The sequence below is a fragment of the Sorex araneus genome, chromosome 10, assembly GCF_027595985.1.
Source record: "Sorex araneus isolate mSorAra2 chromosome 10, mSorAra2.pri, whole genome shotgun sequence".
Classification (NCBI taxonomy): domain Eukaryota; kingdom Metazoa; phylum Chordata; class Mammalia; order Eulipotyphla; family Soricidae; genus Sorex; species Sorex araneus.
Genome location: NC_073311.1, coordinates 8,074,240 through 8,100,455, shown reverse-complemented (window position 1 = coordinate 8,100,455; position 26,216 = coordinate 8,074,240). Strand labels below are relative to the sequence as shown.

General features: G+C 41.4%; 1 protein-coding gene across 1 annotated transcript; it reads right to left on the bottom strand.

The window, feature by feature from the left end:
• Positions 1-7,499: 7,499 nt before the first annotated feature.
• Positions 7,500-22,427, bottom strand: HMGA2 (high mobility group AT-hook 2). Its single transcript, XM_055118408.1, has 4 exons — positions 22,317-22,427; positions 19,642-19,728; positions 8,406-8,456; positions 7,500-7,562 (listed from the first exon to the last, which is right to left on the bottom strand). Exons 1-4 carry the CDS (start codon positions 22,425-22,427, stop codon positions 7,500-7,502), a joined length of 312 nt encoding a protein of 103 aa, XP_054974383.1.
• Positions 22,428-26,216: the final 3,789 nt, after the last annotated feature.

The window sequence follows — 26,216 nt, the reverse complement described above, 5'->3', positions numbered from 1 at the left end:
AACCGTGGCACAAATGACAGCATGAGCTTCCCTTGTTCATGCAGGTCAGTGATTAATTTCTTTATAGTTAGCTATATGACCTCTTAATCTCCCTTTGCCCGAATTTAAAGAACTCTCACTCCATAGTCTGAGTCTGATTAAGAGTAGACTTGGGGCGCTGGAAAGATAGTACAGCGTGGTATACCACCCACTGGGGTCTTGATCTCCAGCATCCTATACAGTCCCCTGGGCACCACCAGGAGTGATTCCTGAGAGCAGAGCCAGGAATAACCCCTGAATATCACTGGCTGTGGTCCCCCAAAATAACAACAACAAGAAGAGTGGATATGGCACAATTATGGATTTGACCAAGAGCAGAGCTTCGCTAAACCAATCTCACGCGCAGCTACTCATTAATAACGAGGAGGTAGATGTATATGGCATTTGCTTTCTACAGCTCCTAAAGAGGACATCTAAAGTCTCATGTATTGTGAAAAAGAGAAAGTGAGTGAAAAACACATTTCAAGGTCAAGTCAGCATTAATTACCTCTGAGAACTGGGTTGGGCTTGGGGGTAGTCTAGATGAATCAAATCCATGAATAATCTGAAAACCTTATGTCTGCCATTACTTCCAGTCTTCTTCTCCTCAGCAAGTCTTTTACCAGAGTTGACCCCAAGTTCCCAGCCCTGCCCCCTACACCCACTCTGTTGGAGGCGCTAATGAGCAGAGAAAAGGGCAGGCAGCAAGTGGGGGCAGGGTGAAAAACAAAGCAAAGGTGAGAACATGAGGCCAGTTCATCTACAGCCTCAGTAATCAGTCCCTGGACAATAGAACTGGTTATAGCCAAGGTTTTTCTGTTTTACAACCCTAAAGTCTTGAAAATCATTTGAAAAGCACAGAATATTCCAGTCAGGTACTTAAAAGAGAGAAAAAGCATGGGTAAATAAAAGAACCTACCCCAAGGTACTCAGCTCACAGAGACATAAAGGTCCTTCTTCAGTCCCTAATCAATGGCGGGTGTAATTAAAGCCAATAGAGCAAAATTTGCCAGAAATGAGGTATTTGTGTCAAGTACAGAAGTTGGAATATAAAATTTCTTAATTCTAAAAACATAAAATGAAAAACTGACTCCACCCTTAAAAGTGGGACAGAAAAATTCTCTTAAAACTTGAACTAGCTTCTCCTACAACATGAGGATTGCCAATTTTTAAGAAATATTTACTGCCTTCTATAAATAGTCAGTTTGTGGGGGTACTCAGGGTTTAGCCCTAACTTTGTGCTCAGGGATCACTCTTGGCTGTGATCAGGAGCCAGAGAACTGAACTGAATTCCAGTCAGCTGTATGCAAGGCAAATACTTTACCCGCTGTACTATCTCTCCAACCCAAATACTCAGATTAGGTAAAAGCAGGTATATATGTAGAAGGTGTTAGAAACAGAGTCTTAAATGAGTTTACTTTCATATAAAATGGTCATTGAATTTCATTTTACCTATCATTTAATTAGAGAAAAATTGGACATCTGTTTTGACCAGAATTCCAGTGAGTTCATTATTTTGTAGAGAGAAGCAAGGCATTTATATGAATTAGCTTTTGTCTATAATTTTCCACTAAGCCAAAATTGGGGGAAAACACGTTCTCTCGATTACAAACCACACAGCCACTGTAGTACCATCCAATGTCATGTAAGTGGCAAACCCAAGTTCAATGTCTTTATAATCCTGACACTCAGGATCTGATAGAAGAGAAGTTGACCATGCCAAACTGAACTCAAAGATCAAGAGGAGCAAAGACTTAATTGAATAGGATAATTAACAAATTAATAAAGTACTAATCATCTTAGTACTCAAAAAAAAAGAAAGTAATTTTGAATCAAAACGTAAATAGGTAAACCTAATTTTTTCCTTCTGAGAATTATATATTAATGTTTTCATATTTGATCTTGGACTGGAGCAATAACAGCACAGTAGGGTAGAGCGTTTGTCTATCACGCAGCTGATATGGGTTTGATTCCTCCGTCCCTCTCAGAGAGCCCAGCAAGCTACCAAGAGTATCTTGCCTGCACGACAGAGCTTGGCAAGCTACCCGTGGCGTATTCGATATGCCAAAAACAGCAACAAGTCCCACATTGGAGACGTTACTGGTGTACACTCTAGCAAATCGATGAACAATGGAAGGACAGTGCTACAGTGCAGTGCTACATTGGATCTTGAAATTTATAATCTTCACATATAATCACTTTAGTGAATTTTGCAATGAGATATTAAAAATAAAATAACAAAATAAAATCTAAGTCACTGTTCCCCATGCAGTTCTTTTCATATTTAGAAAGTAGTCCACTTTACACTCATCTGTGGAATATAGAATAACAGAGTAGGAGACTAACACACAAGAATAGTAGAAATAAGTACCAGGAGGTTGACTCCATGGCTTGGAAGCTGGCCCCACATTCTGGGGAGAAGGCAACTCAGATAGAGAAGGGAACACCAAGTAAAATGTGGTTGGAAGCCATGCGGGGGAAGGGTGATGCGTGCTGAATATGGACTAGAGACTGAACACAATGGCCGCTCAACATCTTTATTGAAAACCACAACACCTAATTAGAGAGAGAGAGAACAAAAGGGAATACCCTGCCACAGTGACAGGGTGGGGTGGGGGGGGAGGTGGGATTGGGGAGGGTTGGAGGGATGCTGGGTTTATTTGTGGTGGAGAATGGGCACTGGTGAAGGGATGGGTTCTCGAACTTTGTACGAGGGAAACATGAGCACAAAAATGTATAAATCTGTAACTGTACCCTCACGGTGATTCACTTATTAAAAAACAAATTTTAAAAAAAGAAAATTAAATTACAAAAAAGAAAGTAGTCCACTTTATCACCAAATATAGTAAAGAAAGAGATAGTTGCAGAAAACACTACTTACCCATTTTGAACACGTTTTATTCATAAAAAAATGTATATTTTAATTACAGACCACATATCCAAAACCAATGTGTTTTAGAGAGAATATTGCTTGTTCTTTACAGCATGTTATTGTAAGTTTCCAAGGAAAAATGAATTTGCCTTCACACACTCCATTAGCAGATAGTTTTTGATGTTATATCAAAGTCATTTCTATTCCTGTCTCCAGTAAAAGTTACAATTATCTGCAATATGCATTATTAGCTATTCTTTTCTAAACATGAAAATTATATTTCAGTTTAAACAAAGCAAGTGTAAAATTACAAATGGCTTAAAAGTTTAAAAAAATTGACAAACATCTGGAGGGCAAAATGGGAATGAAAACCTAATGTTTTAACTTCAAAATTAAATTTCCAGTTTTCTCCATACAATAATGCTTAAACTTTTAGAAGAAACCCAAAGAGGTTCCATCAGTCTAGTTGTAATAGATTTTATTCTGATCTGATTCCCCCTACGTGAATTTCAAATGCTCATTTCAGTTTCTAGATTTCTACAGTTGGTAAAACAAAAAGCTCTGTTGTCAATCTAGAATCCTCATGCTTGATTAATTAATGAAATAGCATAACTTCTGCAGACATACGACTCTGTAATAAAAAAGGAAACTGATCCCCCAAAAGAGATGGAGTGGAAATATGCATTTTCAAGTCAATGTATGGTGCATACCCCATTATCAACTAAAGAGAATCAGCAGTCCAGGAAAACAGCTGGAGTTTGTTAGAAACTTTCTAGTGATCAATTGAAGCTAAGCTTCAGCATCTGGTCCCTGGGTCAATTTCTATATAAATCTCTGTACCTCCAGTACTTTTTCTTGAAAAACCATCAATTAATATTGGGCAGTATTTCCCTTCTGTTGTTAATTTCCTTTCCCATAAAAATATTCTGAAAGCAAAACACCTAAAAACAACCCTGCTTCACATGGATTTATTTTTATGATCTGGTCCTTGAAAAATTTGTTCAAGACTCCACAGTTGGTCAAGTGATGTACCCAAATTTGCATCAGAATCTGTACCCAAATCATCTGAATACAACACTGTACTCCCACTTGTAGGACCAGAAGAAAAGGTAGGCTGCACTTATCTTCTTCCGTTACTTCTTTACCCAAGTGTCCCTCCTGGTGATTTCCAGCCAACCAAGACAGTGATTCAATGCATGGGCCCTTGGGAAGCTGCTGTGGTGTTCAGAGGGTGGAGGGGCAGAGGATGCACCAGCACAGAGGGATGCTCAGAGGACCAAAGCATATACCTTAACCTCTGTATTATCTCTCTGGCCCCAACAGAAGGTTTTTGGATGATTTTTAAAGTAAAAGAACTTAAAAACAAAAAAAAAAAAAAAGAAAGAAAAAAGGAGGGGAGCAATATGGCTTTAAGACTATGCATACGTAGTGAATTTAGTCAATTCAGAAATATTGATCTTATACCAAAAAAGCAGTGAATGACACTGATGGAAAGAACTGAACTTACTAAAAAATAAAAAGCCCATTCTCCTACGGAAAATGCAATAATATTTTTATTGTAAGCTTTTGAGCAAAATATGCCATTAAACTGAATGCTTTACTATGATTGACTTTATGTTTGACCTGACAGAACACATACACACAGAAAGGAAACATGCTGTCTAGAAAAAATGTAAAATTTCCTTTTATTTCCTCTTCTGAGTGAACAACTTTTATTTGGGGATCAAATCAGAGACATGTAACAATTCACTCAAAATATTTTCCATTCTCACAGTCAGTAAAAATGAGAGGGCAGGAGTGTCAATGCGGATGCCTCAGTTATTCCAAGAAAGGCAGGAGTCTCAGTGGTAACCAATTCACATGAGCTCCTCATCCATTATGAAGGTCAGAAAGATGTTTGAAAGCAACCAGCAAGAAACCATGGGGAAAAGTATATACAGATTCTTTATTCAAGAAGTAACTGGGAGCTGGAGTGATAGCATAGCGGGTAGGGCGTTTGCCTTGCACGCGGCCAACCCAGGTTCAAATCCCAGCATCCCTGAGCACCGCCAGGAGTAATTCCTGAGTGCATGAGCCAGGAGTAACCCCTGTGCATCGCTGGGTGTGACCCAAGAAGAAAAAAAATTTAAAAAAAAGAAGTAACTGTGTTCATGTATAGATGAATGCAAAAAAGTACTTTAGATATATATGTGTCCCTATGCATGTGTGCGTGTGTGTGTATGTGTGTATGTGTGTGTATTGCTCATATGTTAGACTCACAATGGAATACTACTTACTTACAAGAAGATAGTAAACAATGCCAGTTCTTTCAACATGGATAAACTTGGAAGGCACGATGCTAATAAGTAATAAAAGAAACATACTTATTTTCATGTCATACTTCTTAAATATGGAATCTACAAAAGCTAAAGTCTAAGGAACAGAGAGTAGAATAGTTTCCAGGAGGGGAATTGGGGAAAATAGGAAGGTACTGGTCAAAGGGTACAGATATGCAGTTACTACTAGTGGGGTAGTGATTATAACTAATAATGCCATATTATATAGTACTTGTAGGTTGATAAAGTTGAATTGGTTAACTTCCATCACTTCATTACTTCCAAGTGCTTATTTTCTGTTATGCACCCGTTAAACCGTTAAAAAATTTGTACAGATCTTTCTTGTTTATTTGGTATAGGATCTGGTTAGTGGTATCTAATGTCATCTCAAAGCCCTGATGCTTAGAGATCAATAGGCCTTAGGTTCTGAGAGATAGTACAGGGGTAATATGCTTGTTTATCTTGCACAAAGTTGAGCAGAGCTCAATCCCCAGCATGGTCTCTGGAGAAGCACCAGGATCATCGCATGTGAGCCCTGAGCACAGAGCCACTAATACTCTGAGTAGAGCCAAGTGAGAGTCAAATGAAGTCATACTGTGAGAATGCACTCTAGAGTATAAGAGTCACACATTCTTATTTCTAAGACATCATAAAAGGACTTGCTGCTTTCTCGCCATTTGTCAGGACAGTTTTTCTGGGAGTTTTGAGTGCATGTAAGAAGACTAACTTTCCCAAGACCACTGAGTTAGGAAGGCCACTTATGGGTGCTCCAATGGATACTCCCTGATGCTCTAAGACTTCAAGACTTCAACTCCATTCCAAAAAAAGCACACCAGGCTTGTAAATGAATAAGCTTCTAGATTCTACACTGCAAGCACTAGAATCAGCCCCAATAGCTAAGTCTTCCCAGGTGAGACCCCAGACATGCTGAAGCACAGACACCTTTCTAACACACCTGTACATAGTCCTGAATCAAGAATCCATATGCATTATTAAAAGGTTTCCATGGTTTAGATCTAATTTATCATTTTTTTGCAAGGCTACTCAAGTAGCAATAGAAAACCAGAACCATAAACCTAGATTCTGGAACCCATATCCAGAAAACATGCTGAATTCTGAATATCACATTTCAGAAGACTAAGAAAAAATATGAGAAAAGAATAAGAATATTTCTATTTGGGGGCAGACCTGGTGGTTCTTGGGGCCATGCCTGGCAATGCTTTGGGTCTCTATGAGGGAGTAGAGATCTGGACCAGGTTTGAAGCACCTGAACCTCTGTATTATCTCTCCAGCCCTCAAAAAATATCTCTTTATGGGAAAATTCTGAAAGAAGTGGAGGTACTTCAAATAGAAAAACTATACAAAGGGCACGTGCTCACTGTTTTACAATAGTTCAATGGCTCTCATGAGGAAAAGTGAAAACAATTATTCTATTCACAGGAGGTAGAGGCTAGGGAGTGAAAGGAAGCTGCAGGGGTTATATGGGAGAGTTTCCTAATGTTTGGAGCTATCTAGGAAAGCAAAAACAGCCTTAAAAAGTAGCTATGTCCCTAAAATTAAAGTCAATTCATCATAATCTAGGTACGTGTTTCTTAAACCTTTTCTGACTATAGCTACCTTACAAACTTGTTTTCTTCCTGTATCCTCCACTGACCACTCCCACCCTACTGGTTGGCCCTCATGCTGTGTCGACCCCTCACCATTTAACTGTGGTCCTTTGGGATACCCTGGGGACCACAGAGGGCCATCTGGTCACCAACTGAGAAATATGGAGAGATGATCACCACCTTGATTAGAAACCATTCATTTATTGATTAGAAGACCAAATAAATGCTCTTACTTCAACACTTTGTAGCACCAAGATGTTTCTAAGCTAAAGATTACCGCCATTTCATATGCTACGTAATCAAATCCCAACACATGTTGAGCAGAGGGGAAAGAACATGGATAAATTAAATGAAAGGCAATAATTAATACCAAAGTATAAATAGAAAGTGATGCAGAATTCTAGAGCAGAAAGAAATGGCAAACTCAGAAAAATACACAGCACTGCAACAAGGAGACTTTATTTTAATGGGGCATGAAGAATAAACCAGGAAAAGAGAGAAGGATAGCCAAAGATTCAACATGAACAATTCGGAGCAGAGGGAATAATTTCATCCTTTATGAAAATAGTTTATTAATTTTTAAGAATTTTCTCATCTGACAGTGGAAAGACATGCCAGTAAGAAATGGGTATTAAGTTCAAGTGGTAACCCTAGCCAAACTGTTCAGTAATCACTAATTTTCTGGCCTCAAAAAGATACAAGATCTGTGTCCTTAAAGGGTTGGCACACTTCCATGATGCCACTGTCTGACTACAAAAGGAAGTAAAACCAAACAGCAAAACCTATTTTACTAACAAAGCCAATGTGGAGATAAACCCATCACAAACCGCCTAATAAATGAGATGGTCTAATAAAGACATGGCAAGAAGGAAAAGGAAGGAGAGAGAGAGGGGGAGGGAAGGAAGGGAGAGAAAAAGAGAGAGAGAGAAGGAAGGAAGGAAGGAAGGAAGGAAGGAAGGAAGGAAGGAAGGAAGGAAGGAAGGAAGGAAGGAAGGAAGGAAGGAAGGAAGGAAGGAGGAAGGAAGGAAGAAGGGAGGGAGGGAGGGAGGAAGGAAGGAAGGAAGGAAGGAAGGAAGGAAGGAAGGAAGGAAGGAAGGAAGGAAGGAAGGAAGGAAGGAAGGAAGGAAGGAAGGGGGAGGGAAGGAAGGGGGGAGGGAAGGAAGGGGGGAGGGAAGGAAGGGGGAGGGAAGGAAGGTAGGTTGGTTGTTTAAAAAATTACCTCATACACATTTCACCCAAATTTTATCACTATTTGTAATCAACATACAAGGTTTCATAATACCCTTTAACCTTAGTTACTCGATCCACTGAACAAGTCATCTCATTGTTACTCCCTCAGAAAGGAGAATGGAGACTCCTTTCATGTTGATAAGAGGAAAAAAAAGGGGTCACTCCCAGGAAAGAAAGTTCTGAGTCAAATCTTGGAGTCCACTGGTAAGGAGTGTTGATACCGTGCCGCTTACCTTAACCCTTTCAAAGACTCACTAAGCCAGGAATCCATGTCATCAATATAATAAAAACATTCAGTTAAAAACCAAATTTTTCTATGCAAAAACAAAGAAGAAAAAGAGAAATCACTCTCTTATTGCTCACCCATTTTCTAGGTCTGCCTCTTGGCCGTTTTTCTCCAGTGGCTTCCGCTTTCTGCCAAATGAAAAAGAAAATCATGTCATTTCCATCCCACAGCATTTATTTATAAGTACTGCACCAAGAGACAGTTTTTAGAAGGAATATCCTGGCTGGCAAGTGAAGTATTAAGATTGTCTTCATGATATCTTTCTCATTTGTTCCGTCCTCTCCATTTTCTAATAGATTCTCGGTCCCATTTTTCAGTGTGATGTAAAATGATCTGTTAACCAATCTCACCTAAACACTTGCCCAGAAAACCCTCCCCTGAAATGTATGAAATGCTTTTAAGCAACTATTCTGCTTTTATTTATGTAGATAATAAAATATTTATTCTCATGTGTTCATAATTACATAAACTAATATTTTCAAAAATGAATGTTTCTTAAATCAGGGTTTCTTAAACTTTTTCCACTTACATTCTTTTATGTCCAAGAAATGTTTGTGAAACCCCAAGTCTATAGACATATAAAATAGGTATATACATCAAATATTTTCTGATAATAAATATTAGATTTAAAGCAAAATTTTTTAAATTTTCATGATCCCCATAGGTATCACATCCTATCACTGTCACTGTCACTGTCATCCCACTGCTCATCAATTTGCTCGAGCAGGCACCAGTAACGTCTCCATCGTGAGACTTGTTACTGTTTTTTGGCATATCGGATATGCCACAGGTAGCATGCAAGGCTCTGCCGTGGGGGTGAGATACTCTCCGTAGCTTGCTGGGCTCTCCAAGAGGGGCGGAGGAGTATAGCTCAAGAAGTTCAGTAATTTGGGGGGGCATGGGGGCACACCCAGCAGTACTTAAGGCTTACTCCTGGCAGGCTCAGGGGACCATATGGGATGCTTGGGACTGAACCTGGGTCAGCCGCATTCGAATCAAACGCCCTACCACTGTACTATCTCTCTGGCCCAGAAACTCCGTCTTAAATGATAAAGATTTTTCATGCTGCAACTGAAGTTACAAAATTAATATTAACATACTATTATATAAAGCACACCCACATACATTTTTATTTGAAAGCAAATCATAATCATAAGAATACATAAGGATATGGAGCCAGAGAGACAGTACAGCAGGTGTGGTGCTTGAGTAGCATGTAGCTGACCCAGACCAATCCCTGGCACCACATGTTTCCCCAAGTCTACCAGAAGTAATCTCTGAACAAAGAGTCAGGAGGAAGTTCTGAGTACTGATGGATGTAGTCTATCCTCCCCATCCCCAATACATAATAATTTAAACTCAATCAAACTAGCATTTGAAGTCATAACTTTCTGTTTATTGCCCCAATTTTCTGTCACCACTTTACCAGATGTGGAGAGAAAAAAAAAGCTGACAGAAATTATCAGTGAGTATATTTCTTACTACCTGGAGAATTTGTTTCATTGTTTTCATTAGAAGGTTTTTTCTAGTACACATTTATCTCCTTTTTGAATCAAGTTATAACATTAAAGTGATTCTGTGTTTATCACACCTACTCCAAGCCTCAAATACACCCAACATGTTCGTTACATAACTCCTCAATAAAAACATATTCTAGGGGCTGGAGCACAGCAAGCAGGGTGTTTGCCTTGCATTCAGCCGACCTGGGTTCGATTCCCAGCATCCCATATGGTCCCCTGAGCACCGCCAGGAGTAATTCCTGAGTGCAGAGCCAGGAGTAACCCCTGTGCATCGCCAGGTGTGACCCAAAAAGAAAAAAACATATTCTACATTTTTCAGAAAAAAAGAAAATTTAGCACACACTCTTCCACATAGAAAATTCATCCTGTGGTTATCTAACACAAAAATACAGGCAACCTAGTCCAACATAAGTTGCTTTTTATTTGTGCATTTTTTATTTTATTCTTTGTTACCTGAGTTAGAAACCAGTAGGTTCTTGATACAATAATAACAAAACTACCCATTACAACTGTTTTTTTCACACTTCACTGATAGAAAAATGTGTCTGGTAGAAAGAGATTGAGATAAAGTTGGATAAAGAGATGAGAGTGGGAGTTCACAAATGACAAGATCTCTTACCAAATATCTCCCTGAGCATTCAGCACTATCCCATGAGTTGACCTCCTTACTTTAGATTTTTCTGAGCACTTAAAGTAGCCCACACACTGAGCTCAATCCTGCAGATGAGTTAATCATCACAACAGCCTTTTTGTTATTTAGACAATAATAAATAGTAATAATTATAAATATTAAATACTAATAAAGACAGGTATCATTCTTGTCTTTGCGTATGAGCAGCTAAGTCTTAGGTAAGTGAGGTAAAGAACTCAAGGCCACACCTCGAGCTGGCAAATAGCTGTGGGATTTGAGCCTCAGTGTGCTGGAGCTCCTGGACTGAGCTCCTACTTGCCCAACAGTGATACCTTTCCTTACTTTCTATACTTCTGCCATCATGAGGTGAGTTAAATTAGTTAGAAAATTGTCTCTGATTTAATTTACCAAAGCAAAAGGTAACCTGGTGGCATGTAGCTCCATCCTACTTCAGCAAACTTGGGCTCTTGGAATCGTTTTTACTACTTCCAAAATGAATTGACAAAGGATTCACTTACTGTCCCTACAGCCCCAAGGGCAGGAACTAAGTGAAAGGTGGAGTGCCCTCTAAGTTGTCTCATAGAGGGAAGGATATATATATTTATATTTATATATTTATATTTATATATATTTAAGCTTTATTGAATCACTGTGAGATAGTTACAACCTTTCATGTTCGAGTTACAATTACACAATGATCAAACACCCATTCCTTCACCAGTGCACATTCCCCACCACCAATATCCACAGTATACCCTCCCCCCTCTCCCACCCTCCCCCTGCCTCCATGGCAGACAATATTCCCCATACTCTCTCTCGACTTTTGGGCATTATAGCTTGCAACACAGACACTGAGAGGTCATCATGTCTGGTCCATTATCTACTTTCAGCACACATCTCCCATCCCAACTAGTTCCTCCAGCCATCATTTTCTTAGTGATCCCTTCTCTATTCCATCTGCCTTCTCCCCTCCACTCATGAAGCAGGCTTCCAGCTATGTGGCAATCCTCCTGGCCCTTGTATCTACTGTCCTTGGGTGTCAGCCTCATGTGATGTGATTCTATACTCTACAAATGGAGATATATCTTGAGAGGAACACAGATCCTGCCTTGAAAAACTTAGGTTCAAAGCTTAGATTTCAAAAACCAGGCACTGAAGTTTTAGCTCTGCCTCTGAGCAGGACTCTGAAAGCCTCCCTTTTATTTCCTGGCTGAGAAGGAGGTGGGTCCCCACTTCTGTGAGGAGGAAACTGTTCATCATCATGGAGATGCTCTCTCAAGGCTGCTCACTCCTGAGAGAACTTTTAAGGGGAGAGTTTCCCTATCCTGGGTTTGATTAATGTCTATCTCCCTTTGTACCCTTTTGCCATTGCACTTCTAGACTGAAACTTCTCAAGAAATCTTTTGACTGGACATGGTGAAGTAAGTGAATTTAACAGTCTCTCCTCATAAAGAAGCAGTGTCTGATTTACGCTGAAAGAACAATGCTAAAGTTGCACATATTACCCATCAGTCAATTATATTAACATGGAAAATAGGAATTTTTTATGGGCATGGTGATTTTAGGTGGAATTGAGATGAGACAGGCGGTCTTAATGGTAAAGGGTGCCACAACACACTTTATTAGACAGTTGTTAGGTTTCAGGGGCCACCATGTAATCCAGGTCTATCTAAAATCTGTTGGAGAGTTGTTTTCTCAAAGGGTTTCACTGCACTTCAAAGTCAGAGAAAGCAAATCTCTTAAAGAGAGAGTCCTCCATATAAGAAGACTTTTAAGTGAGCATTTCATTTACAAAAGCCTATTCAAAAATAAAATTCACGCCACAAAGGAAAGGGCTAAATATCATGACTATCACTAGGACTTGCTTAACACAAACTTGCTCCTTGATCTGCAGACCAGTGTTACTGTAAATTGAAACCCTCTTCTGAGACTACACCTAGAAGAAATGCATTAGCTGTGCTGTGTGGTGGCAATCTGGGAGGTTTTCATTGTTCTTTAAGACCAACACTATTTTATCATTATGATCAAACTTCACAGAGGCTGCAAAACAAGTTAGGATTTTAGTTTGTAAAACTTCTGAACCTATGTTGATTTACAGACAGGAAAGTATCGGCTTTAACATTTTCCCCCTGTATTCAATGCTTTTCAGAAGATTACTTTTCAATACAAAACAAATATATTTCATGGGCTTGTTTTGTTTTAAATAAATATGTTAACATATGGAGTAATACATGTATGTATATTTAGTTTTTCCTTGCCGGACTAGAATTTGATTCTATGCTACAAATCCATGGGTGACTGAGACATAATTTCTTCTCAGTGTATATTACTTATCTGGAGGGAAGGAAAATTTCTGCCTTTTAAGAAATTTTAAGCCATGACTATTATTATAAGAATATTCACAAATATAATATATTGCTAAGTGTTCTTTCTTTCGTGTTTGTCTTCTTTCATATTCAATATTTTGAAATTTGGAGTCAGAATTATATCTTTATTCTCTGAATATGTTTAGTTGCAAGTTCATAGGTCTTGGAGTAATGCACTTTACTTGTAATGTAAAGTGGGAAATATACTTCTTTTTCTAAGAAGTTCTGGTACTTCAGGTTCTTTAAAATGTACCGTGTTATGAAAAAATGAAGTACATTCAGGGGTCAAGGAGATCTGCTAGGATGATCTAGGGGTTTGTATTGTGCATGGACCAGCCCTCTGGCACCGGATGGCCCCCAGCACTGCTGTATAGAGCCCTGGTGGTCCCTGCGCAGTATCCAAACAGACCACCTGACACTTCCAGGCCCAGCTTCGGTGAGCTGAGTATCCCTGGAAGTGGCTCCCAGACCCTGAGCATAACTGGGAAGACCCCACAAAAATAGTAAACCATGGGCTGGGAGAGATCGTTTGATGCATGTAAAAACCATGGGTGTAATCCCTGGCATCGCATGATATCCCAGACCTCCACTGGTGAGTCCAAAAACTTTAAGGACCCATAAAAATACCCCAAATGATCAATAGAAAGCCCATTCATCTAGCACAGTTCTTGGACTTGGAAATGGTACTTAGCATTAGCACTAGTAGACAAGGTATGCTCACTATCATTAGGATGAAGGAAGGAAATGCTGCTTTGTTTATGGTGTGTCTTATTTCCCTCATATCAGAATTTTACTGCTTCTATGGTTCTGGGAAGCATTTCTCTTAGCCTTATTATTTAACAAGAAAGAGAACGTGTGAATGTGTCAATCTCTGAAGGCCCAGCAACAATGGCTTGTTTGGGAACCAGAGGTCTGTGACTACTGCTGTGACTAGTCCTTTTAGAGGCTTCTTACAAGCAAGATTTCACTGGCTTCCAACTTGCATTTTCTTTTATTGGAAATAACATAATTTACTTTGTAGCAAACTTTTATAAAACATTGGACAGCACATAACAGTGTAAAGAGAGTAAGTTTTAGACTTAGATGAGAATGTAAACGCAGGTGCCACCATTTGCCAGAGTTGAACATTAGACATGTCACAGTTTACATCTGAATTATTTTTCTCACAGATCATGAGGATTTTGAATACCGCCTGGAATGATTAAGTTTAATATCTATCTACCTATCTACCTATCTATCTATCTATCGTGCCTGACAACAGTTACCGCATTTAAATAGGCACTCATGTAATTCCTTCCCTTCACTCATATTATAAAATCGGACCTAAAAATCAAAAAAAGCAGCAGCTTCCAGTCCTGCTGGTTTCCACAGAGATTTCTTTTTGGTATTTTGGGGAGTGCCAGTGTTGCTCAGGGGCTATTTCCTGGCTCTGTGCTCAGGACTGACCACCGAGGGTGTTCAGAGGACCAAATGTGGTGCTAGGAATGGAACCAGGGTCATAATCAATACAGCAGAAGGCAAAGTACATGCCATCCTTTCTTTATTGTCTCTGGCCCACCATAATAATTTCTGTCTCAGCTTAAGCAAGGCAGCTACTACTTTCTGCTTAAGACACCCGTCCACCTTTATAAATAGTAGAACTGAAACCCAATCTGATTTCAAAGTAATAAAAGGTATATTGTTCTGGGAAATATTCCCAAATAAAATATAACAGTCATGTACAAATAACCATCCCTCGCCCTCAAAAAACAATGCAAAAATTTATATGAAATCAAATGAGTAGTTAAAAATAAAACATTTCCATGTTCCCTATAAAGCATGAACAAGAGCTGAGATTGGGAACCCAGAACATGATTTAATTCTGGTTCATTTTGTTTAATGTGGGGGTTTGGGGGGCACATCTGGTGGCACTCAGGGCTTGCTCCTGGTTTTGTGCTCAAGGACTATCTGTGGTGCTGGGGAGCAACAGGATAGGCCACAAGCAAGGCAAGTACCTTAATTCCTATGCTATCTCTCCTCCAGCCTGTCAACTATTAATTTTTTGCCATTCTACTACTCTCATAATAGTCAATATGTAATGTGATAATGCATGTGAGTTCCCCCAGCCCAAATCAACCAGTGGATCTATACCAAAATCAAAATAGCTAAAAAAACAGTTAACTAATAGTGCTTTAGTTTTCATCCACCTCCCTATTTATCTACCACGACCTGAAGGACCTAAGAGCACAACTAATCCTCATCAATTTAATTAGAAATGCCACTCAAGTTGATGACTGCATTAAGGCAACAGTTTAAAATATGATCGTGTTTTGTTTACTTTGTGTTCCTGGTTGGCAGAACAAAGATTCCTAAGTAAAAACGTTAGAATCTAGGACAGGCAATTAAGGGTTCTACCCTTGTTCCCAGTGAGGTGATTCCAAGGGAAAAGCAACAAAAAGCCAACCAAGACAAGTGAGGTTTGAATGATTTACTTGACCAAAAATGTTCTTTAGCTACTTTCAAAGAAGTACCTACCTATTTTGGCCAATAGCACAGCGGGTAGGGCATTTGCCTTGCATGCAGTTGGCCCGGGTTTGATTCTTCCATCCCTTTCGGAGAGCCCGGCAAGCTACCCGTGGTGTATTCAATATGCCAAAAACAGTAACAAGTCTAACAACAGAGACGTTACTGGTGCCCGCTCGAGCAAATCAATGAACAACGGGACAATGGTGCTACAGTGCTACCTACCTGCTTTCAAGAAATCCATTTACAATGCAATGCAATAAAATACTTATCTGGTATGTTCTATCTTCTCAGCAAAAATGATCTATTGAGACTCAGATTTAAAATGAATCAGGATTGTATGTCAGTTAAAGGAATGAGGAGCTTCTGATGAAAGAATTCGTAAGAAAACTTCTAGAGAATCGGACTATGGGTCCCTTCATAAAATAATTCAAAGCCATTCAGATCTCCTATATTTGGAACATGATCAATTATGACTCAAAGTTGTAGCCAGACAAAATTTATTTAGTCATAAATTGATTCATAAATAAAGCTTGGTCTCCCTTGGAAAAATGAAGTTTAAAAATATTATCAAGGGGTTAGACTGATAGTTGGGAGTGAATGGGGCACTTGCCTTGTACACAGACAACCAGGGTTCAGTCCCCGTTATCCAACATGATCCCCTAAGTCACACCAGGAGTGATCCCTAAATAGAGAGCTAGGAGTAACCCTTGAGCATCACTGGGTATGGCCCCAAAAAACAACAACAAAAATCAAATGTTTAAGTCAATCACCCTAAAATCTCAAGATTAATAGAGACCAGGCAACTTAATTTTACCTGCATAAATTCATTTGTTTATTCAGATAGGTACATGAATCCCAGTAGAAATTTGCTGCCCAGAAAACAGTGGGGAACTGAGCAAAATCATTCTAGTAATATAGGAACCACAGGTTGAAACTATGTGTCAATTTCTAAAGTAATCTTTTCCTGAATTACCTACTACCATGCCTTCTTTTGGACCTACTATATTAAGAAGTTCTCATTCAACATAGCATTGAAGTTCTCATTCAACATAAAATTCTCAGATAATTTCTCACATATCTGAAAGAATGAGTAAAATCTATATTCCTTTGTCCAATCATTTATGAAGAATCCACATTTCTAGAACTGTGATTATAAGGAGCACAAATCTTGTTTTGCAGTATCTAGTTTCTGGCACATTTATAATATTGGGCCATCTCACACCTGAGATCTCTTTTATATGCAATTTTCTTTTAAAATTTAATTAAGTAGAGTTGTTCAGCTGTACTGCACTTGCCTTACATGTGTGCTGCTGTGGGTTCGATTCCCAGCAGAGGTAGAGAGGTTCTAAAATTTAATTCAATAGCAGGAATTCTTTTCCTTTAAAAGACCAGAAGAACTGACTGGAGAGTCACAGATAAATTTGATCTGTGACTTAAACACTGAATAATTAGTAACAACTCTTATAGTAACCTCTCAACATAAAGGAGATTAGGAAATTATATCTTTCTTCTCTTCAAATTAAAACATAAAGTATTTCCAAACAGCACAAACATTCAAGGAAAACATTTTTAAAAAAGAAAGAAAACCAAGTGATGTCTATAATTAAGCTAAAAAAATTTTTGAGAGGGTCAAGACACGTGCATATAAATTATTTATTTAGGAAAATCAAGGTAATAACATAAACCTGATTCAGAGGCAAGCTTTGAGCACTCACACTGGAGTTCTTAGGGATGACCACATAATAGTTACCCATGGGAATCTGTTATGATGGAATATAAGCAGACTGAGGAATAATTATTTTCTCTCCCCAAAGTTTCAGGCATAACAAATTGTGGTTTTAAAATGTTTGTTTTATATAGTACATAAACCAATTTTATATTCAACACAGTCTGAAATTCAAGGAATTGCTAATTTAGTAGTTGTCCACTTGGTCTTACAAAGTTCCCTGGGCTTTGTTAAGTTTCACATTGTTAATTTTCCAGCAACCAGTTTTGTTTTCAAATGCCCCAAGGCCAAGTTATGAGTCCAAACACAAACTCTGCAAGTAAAGAAACTCTAGCATCCAGAAATTTAATACACAGCATTAGGATTCCAGTGCCTGTCAATCTTCTTTAATTTTAGATATCTGTCCTCTTACATGCTTACCAATTTTTTTGAGTAGTTTTCATTTTGATGTCGCAATTTACAGAAGACTCAATTATTAATCATTTTCCACACCTACTGTTTACCTTACATAGAATGAAAAGCAACTTTTCCACAAAAGATTGCTTTTCAAAATCCTAACATTGAGTTAGATTGTTAGACTACATTTGACAAAGAAATAAATGCTTGATAATTGTGTTTACATAGGGTAGTAGCAAACTCAATAAATATTAATTTAGAAGTAAAAATACCTTAAGTTTACACATGCCATGATCAATTCATCAATGCCATTTATTATTTAGCAAACTATTATCTTCTCCAAATGAAGCGGAATTAAAACTGAAGAAATATAACAACCATACTATGGGAAAATAAGATTCACTTTTATTAGGAGGACTTTCATAACAAATTGTGTGAAATACTGAATAATAAAAATTTTCCTATTCTAGACGTTGCAATTATTTGTGCATAAACATAAAGATTGGAAAAATGAGAAGTCTACTAGGATCATTTGTAAATCCTTATCACCAAGTAACTAAAAATAAATTAAAGCTTTCTGGGAAGAGATTCACTTTTTCGTTATTTTGCTTTAAGTGATAAATAAGGCATTAAGTCTCAGTTTGCCTTTTAGCAATAAAAATCCTGTCAGGGGTAAAATTTACAAAATGAAGAAGTAATGGCTCTTAGCTCGTTCAAAAGAGGATGTAATATATTGATAATTTATTTTCCTGTTTTCAGTTTGATTTTCAATATTTTACTTATGAGGAGACAAAGACTATTTCCGGGAAAATATAGTGAACAATTACATCACAGTGTAAATAGTTACTGGTGACCTAACGAGATAGTCTTTCCCCATCCTAGCACAGGGATTAAGTTAGGTAAATCTCACATTCGTGGAACATTAAAAATTGACCTACCTGGGTCAGTCTTGTTTAAGTTAATTTGATAAGCCAGGCAAGTGCAACAAATGAAAATATTTATATTAGAAATATAGACTATTAGATTATATACTGTCACTTTTAAATGACAGTAGTTTAAAGCTATTTCAGATTATACTGAGTAAATGTGTCACATTTACTATAAGAAAACTATACTTAAGTATACTAAAAGTGTGCTCCTTTACTGTTCATGACTAATGCTCTTTAAATAATTGTATATGCATCAGTGTTTGCTCTGGCTGTTTACAACACTGGGTACAATCACATATGATACAGTTAGTGCCCACAGTCAAAGAAAACCACAAAGAACATAAATATCAAAGAGTATACAGACCCTTCAAATAAATATTATACCTGGAGTACTCAGATCCACCGAAGGGCTATCTGCAAATTTATTTTTGATGCATTTTAAAACTAATTATAAAACTACAAATAAAACACAAGACTTTAAGCTAATAATAGTCAACTTTATATTTCCCTTTTTTCTCTGCACATGTATTAAATTTGAAATATTTCCTCTTGCTAACTCAAGTACAATCAACATGACAAGAAAGTTACTTTTGATAAGACTCTATCCTGCCCCCAAATATACATTAAAATAGTCAAATATTTGTTTTTAAAAGTCCCATTGTCCTATTGAGAGCCTTTCTGTGTAATCTGGTGGGCTTTTTGAGATTGTGTATATTATATTGTAGGTTATTGCAAAATAGTACACTTTATGTTTTAGAGCTGTAAAATCTGTAATATTTCTTCTACCATCCCATGACTGAATTTACTTCTGATTATCATCTATTTGGCAAAATGCTTTAATGGGAGGGTTTAGTTTTGCAAGTGTCATATAGAATAATCACCAAGTAAACTAATCTTTTGTTATTTTGAAGGAAATTGCAAAACCTTCATCACCAGGCAGCAATCTATAGTTTTGATCTGTTTTTAACTATTTCTCAACTGTAGCAAATTTATAATTGTTCCGAGTCTCCTCCCCTTCCCCATCCTTCCCCCCCCAGGCTTTCAGTTTCAAATTGTGTGTTTAAAAAAAAAAAAACATTGTAAATATCTTCTTGAACATCTTGCTCTGAGAATCTGCTTAGAAATCTCCTGTTAAATGTAGCAAATGAGTCTTGGGGTCTCCAGGGAGAACATACAGGTGTGGGCGTGAAATGGGAAAAAAATCACAGGAAGGTACATGGAGAGACTTGAGTAAACTTACCTTTTGAGCTGCTTTGGAGGGACTCTTGTTTTTGCTGCCTTTGGGTCTTCCTCTGGGTCTCTTAGGAGAGGGCTCGCCCGTTGGTTCCTAATTGTGGGGGGTGGAAAAGACTGCTGTGGCAAGAATGTCTTAAATAAGTTGACCCTGACTCTATAGCTCTATTTTCTGCTTGTCCTGCTCAGAAATGAAACACAGTCCGCAAAATCAGATAATGATGGCCCAGAGTTTACAAAAAGGGGGAATAAGTACAGTTTTTATCCAAGGATTCAAAGAGGACAACCTGTTTTTGCATATGAAAACTAGATTCCATTCCAACCTTAAAAAAGGTGACAAAGACTGACAAGGTTGCTGTTCTATCAGGAACATTTTAAAGTGTAAAATGTGCATAGTGAAGCATTTGATATTTCATAAGAATGTAAAGGTTCAACACACATACCACTGTATATCTTACTAGTATTTCAAAGTAACAGAAATATGAGGCTGATATCAGAATACTTCCACAATCTTCCACATTAAAAAGATGGTTTTTAATCATCTGTGTATCTTCATTGTAGGTCAATTATGACTCAATCAACACATTGAGTGAAATGTTGGAGCAATTATCTAATTTCTTCAACTCAAAATAACTCCAATTCCCCCCCCCCCAAATTCCAAATAATTATGGTAAATCTGTTGTGGGAGGTTTTGCTTGAATTACCTAGATAATTGCTTCAATTCTCCACTTCCTTTTGGAGATACAGGCATGATCTCCACTCTAAGTTTAACTATCTTTTGATAAAAAAAACATTTTCCCCAAAACCTTTTTAAAAAACTTATGGGGTGAGCTGGAAACAACTAAAAGGCATGTGTGTGGTGTGTTTGCAAAGTCAGGTAAGGAAAAATCTGGAGAGAAATTGAAACTATCAATAGATTTTAGCAAAACTTTAAGTGGCTTCAGTGACAAAGTAGTAAATACTCAACTGGCTAAAAGAATGCAGTGATTAATATTCCAGATCCCCAACATTTGTCCTGTGAATCACCAATTTACATTTCATTGAGATTCGGTGACTGAACGAGACTAATTATCTTAAAGCTCATGAAGGTTCTCAATAAAAACTTGTGTCTTATTTGGGAAATCTGGGGGAAAGTTTGTTGCATGAAGGCTTCTGTGAGCGCCAGTGGGCACATCCGGAGCAAACACATCGGAGACACATTTTTCTTTCTTTGTGACTCTGCCTGAACTCAAAGGTACAGCCTCAAAACACCTCCAGACCCCACAGTCATTTCTTTCCGATTACTTGCGGGGGGGGGGGGGGGTGAGAAGCAGTCCTTGGTTTGAGAACGCTGGGTGGCGGCTGGGAAACAAGGGGTAGGGGGAGGGCAGGGACTTCCTGGGAGGTGTAAAACAGGATCCCAACGCTGTTCAAAAGTGTCGCTGGGGCAGAGCGGGAAAACTCCTGGGCCTCTAGATTGGCTTGTTCCGTTTGATGATTTCAAAAGGTACAACCCTCTGCATTTTTCTAAAACGCACCGGGCAAGCAAACATTGTTCGCGTTTCCTACCTTGCTCTCGGGCAGCTTTGCAACTATAGGATTATTTTCTAATCGTCCTGCTTGCCTCGAAGGAAATGATTTAAGGCTAAAAAACCCAGAAATTTTAAAACCCGCGGAAGCGGAATTTAAATGTTCTCCATAGACAAGTTCCTGCTGCAACCCAGCCCGCCGAGACTTGGGTATTGCAGCGACCCCCCACCTCCATCCCAACACCCTTGGCGCTGCGCTCAGCTCTGCGAGTGCCTGCTGCAAGTTTAATTGGTTGCATCCGCAGACAAAACCCCCTGCTCCGCGGGGTCCCGGGCGCCCCTCGATCGTCCCCTCCCAATACCCAGTCGCTGGTCCTGAAGAAGTGCATTGAATGTCTGCAGCTGTGAGGCGCGGGCTCCAGGACAGAAGGGGGACCGGGACGCCTGCAAGGGACCCAGCTACCACCGGGACACTCTTCCACTCTTTTCCACCGCGTCCTAGTCCAAATGAGTTAATCCCGTCCCGTGGGAACGCAGGCTCTCCGGGAGCCCCTGCTCCGGGACGTCGGGGTGGCAGTGGCCCCGCGAACCGGCTGCCGCGCGGCGTTTAAAGGGCCCGGCGAGGAGCCGACCGGCCCACGAGTTCTTTGTCGAGAGGGCGCGAGTCTCGGGCCACCGAGAACTTGGCGAGGGCGCCAAAGGGGCGGCTGCAGCGCGCCAGTCCCCCGCCCGCGAGCAGCCCGGGGAGGCGGGAGAAAGCGCCTCCGGCCCCCGGACTCAGCCTCTCCGACCCAGCCCCGCCAGCGCGCCGGCTTCCCCGACCCGCCTCATCTCCCGCCCGCGGGGCGATGGCAAAAGCCACCGGGAAAGCGCCCGCGCGTCCATCCTCGCCGGCCGGCCGCTGGCAGCCACCGGGGTCCACCGCTCCTCTCGGGCCCGGGCACAATAGCGCCAGTCCCGGGACGCGCTTGGCCAGACCCCACCTCCCGGGCTGGAGGTGCGCGGGCGCCCGGGGACTCGGCGGCGCACCGGCGCGCGGTGCCTGTCGCCGCCCGCCCCCTCCCCGGGCTGCCGGCCGCGGGCGCCGGCTGCGAGCGGCGGGGCTCCCGCGCCCCCGGCACCGCGCCGCGGGGACCAGGGTGGGCTAGTGCCCCGACCCCGCCCGCATACTGACTTGCTGCTGCTTCCTGGGTCGGCCGCGTCCTCTCTTCTGCGGCGCCGGAGCGGCAGGTTGTCCCTGGGCTGAAGTGGACGGCTGCCCGGCGCCTTCGCCGCGTGCGCTCATCCTGCCTCCCGCCGCCGCTACCGCTGCCGCCGCCGCCGCTCCAGCCGCAGGGTCTCCGCCGCCCCCAAATCTGCCCCGCACCTTTCGGGAGCTTGGGAGAGAGGGCTGGAGGAGGAGGCGGGGGGGGGGGCGCGAGGGCAGGCGGGTGGCGAGGGCTGCTGCGGCGTTAGGCTGCCGCCGCTGCCACCATCCACACCGGACGTCCAGCGGCTGCCAAAAAGAGAGGAGAGGGGAGGAGGAGGAGGAGAGAAGGAGGCGCTGCTGGTGGCGGCGGCAGCGGTGGGTGGGTGCCGGAGGTGGAGGTGGCGGTGGAGGTGGCGGTGACGAGAGGAGGAGGGAGGCAAAGGAGAGGAGAAAACGAGGGTGGCAAGTGGGAGAGGCGCCCCTTTCGCTTGGGGATCAGGAGTTGCGGTCACCGGGAGCACTTCGGAAGCGGCTTGGGAAGGGAAGAGACTTGGGAGTGAACTGTGTCCCTGGAAAAGTTAGGCGGGGAAAGAGTTTCTCCTCTTTCTCCCCGGCCCCGCGCTCGCAGAGCAAGAAAGAGAAAAGAGAGGGAGAGGAAGAGAGAAAACAAATAGCGCGGGGGGGCGGGGGCAGTCGACAAGCCGAGGGAGGATGGAGAGATCCGGCCGCGATCCCGTCGGGCAATGATCACAGCAAGGGAGCGAGCAGTGGGTGGCACCGCGCTTCCTCGGGTGGCGGGAGCAGGCGGCCGCAGCACCCGAGCGTCGGAGGGGGACCGGCCGCTTGCTGCTGCGTCCTACACTGAGTGCGCGCTGCTGGGGCTGCAAGTTTTCTGAGTTCCTACCCCGGAATTCAAGGGAGATGTGTGTGTGTGTGTGTGTGTGTGTGTGCGTGTGCGAGTTTGTGTGGGGGTGTGTGTGTGCGTGCTTGGAGCAGGGGGCGGGGGAGTGCCCACCTCTAATCGTGGGCGGATAAAGGGGAGGGGGCTACTCCGGAGGAAAAGTATGAGGAGGAGGAGGGAGGTCCGGCTAGCAGCCGAGCCAAGGCGCCTGGCCACGGGCCAGAGGCAGTGTTCGAAATACAACTGCCTAGGCGGCGGCGGCGCCCGGGTGCCACCCGGAGCCTCGCTCACGTGCTCCCACCCGGCGGCGGGGTTAAAGGGACAGACTGGGGAGCCAGGACTGACCCGCCGCGGGGCTTACCCCGCCCGCCGCCCGAGGTCGCCCCTGGGCGCTTAGCCTTAGGAAGGCGCGGGAATGTGTCGGTCCTGAGCGGCTTGTCGGGCTCGGTTTTTACCTGCGCCTCCACCGAGCGGAGCCAACACTCTGCAGGAAGCGTCCAGCTGCACGCGCGGCGGAGCTCTAGTTCCCCGGGTAAAGGAAGGAACTGGCGGGGAGTAGGCGCGCGCACCCCGCTGCCCTGTTTTCCCTCGGACTGTACCCTTAGCTCGCACGATGCGGTGCACACGGACACACGTCCGAAAGACAAGCAGATACACGTGCACACTAGCGCGAGCTCGTGCCTGCATTCACACATACGCGGCAACAAACCTGCATGCACGCATGCAAGCAGATAAACATGCTCGTTCGCAGAGGCTTGCACACGTGCAAACAATGCTCGCGCGCCAGTACACACACACAAGCACGTCTAAGTGGTGCGCCAGCTCTCGAGCTTCCCCGCTGCTCCCCACCAACTCCAGGAAGGACTAGAAACAACCCCCAGACTAGTTCTGTGCACCTGGATCCCATCTTTTCTCCCCTTAAAGGAGTAGCGGCAAGCGGGAACCTCATAGTATCTGAACACCTCAACTGCGCCCACTGTCCAACTCTCTCTGCAGTTTACCTCGACTTTAACTTCTCCCTAGAAATTCCCTTTCTGCCAAATCCAGATTTTATAACTTGGAATGTTCTGAGTTGTGTGAACCCCATCACGACGACAGTTCCTTTTTTTTTTTTTCTCCTTTAATGAAGTGTTCATCCTCGAAAAACCGTAAAAGTTAGGTTCAAGATATTCACACCCAAATGATTTTAGACAATTCCAAAATAAAAACCTTGACCCGCGGAAGCAATCCGCTCACCCCCCCGAGACAAGATACAAACCACCTCGGAATGAAACGCCTACTTCACGTGCAGAGCCAGAGTTAGGCACCGCCAGGTTGCCCTAGCTTGGGGGAGGAGGCGCGAGTAAATGTTGGCTCTGGCGCGGCGGCGCTCATTGGTCCGCGTTGCCATTTTAAATCCATTTCCAGCTGCCCTTTGCAGAGCTGGGACACTTAGCTGCTCGTTGAGTGCCCTGTAGAAACCCAGGGTTTCTCCTGTGTCTGGGAATGCTTAACTGTGAATGAGAGGCAAAGCCCCTATCACTCTGAATGCAGCCCAGCGAGTGGCGTGGGAGGGGGCTAACAGGAACCAAGGCTTGCTGCCAGAACTTGGCTGGGGCTGGAAGATAGTATCTTCATCAAACGGATGGAAATTTCACGTACTAACGATTGCAGTGACATTTCCTGGCTGCCAAGTTTGCACGTTTTTAATGTGATTACATTAGCACAGTGGTGTGCATATTTATATGCACATACAAAATGGGTTTCTGAGTTTCTGTTTGCTTGCTCCTTGCAAGAAATATAGAATTCTGAGCATGAATGTAGGAAGTTCCGAAGGATTTCAGCCAGTCAACTTTATATCTCATGTCCTCAGATTTCTTTTTCATGTGCACGGACAACAGCAAGAAGGCTATTCCAAAATTTATTTCTGCATTAACCACTGACTCTAAGAAAAATTAGCACTGCACTGTAGCACTGTCTTCCATTTGTTGATCGATTTGCTCGAGCGAGCACCAAAAGATCTAGCCTTCCTCATTTTGCTATCAGATTGTTTGAGTATTTTTAAAAATTGTGTCAAGAAGATATGAAACAAATATTGCACAAATTTTTTACATCAACTCTTTCAGTTTTTTGAATATTTTCTTTAAGGTAGATATTAAAATTTGTTTTTATCTTTGAAATTCTTGAGATTTTTTAAATGGTATCATTTGTATGAGTTAACAAATTTTAATTTTAGAAATGGATTGTTTTACCATTACATGAGGTTTTTCTTTTTCACTGCTAAGTTTCTAGATTGTTCACTTCCTCCTCTTTGTCTTACCACATTTTACCCATTAATTTAAGACTAAATTCTTATTTCTAGTCTGAAGTCTTTCCAGGTGCATTCTATCCATATTCAACTACTTCTTTTCTTCTTTTGTACCTTCTACAAAACTGCGCCTACTATCAATTAGCACCTTGCTTGTATATGTTAACAAGCTTTCTAATTGTCTGGAGGACATGATTTAGTGTTTGGATCAATCAGATCATTAGTAGGTAGCAAAATGAATTCAGTGGATCCCATAACATTTTAAAAATGAATAGAACACAATAGAGAACATCACATGTAAAAATTTTATTTTCATTTTGTAGCTCAAGAATGTTAGACATTATTACTAGAATGTTTGTTTCGATGTGAAAATTGGGTATCTTAGTTTTCCAGGTTTCTTATGAATGTGTTATTCTATACTAGATACATTTTTCTTTTCTTTGTTCGTGATATATATTATACTGATGTATCATATTGTCATTTACTTTCAATCTGGAAAGTAAATGTATTTAAAGTGTATGTCTTACACTGGGTCACAGTGTAATATATTTGAATGCCAGTGACTTAGATACCTTTGAGACCTGTGTTTCTTTACAACTTTACTAAACCAGTTCCATTCAAGATTTTTTATTCTTATTAAAATATTGTCCTAACAAAACTTCTCTTAATAAGTCTTGATAAATATTTTACAAATGTT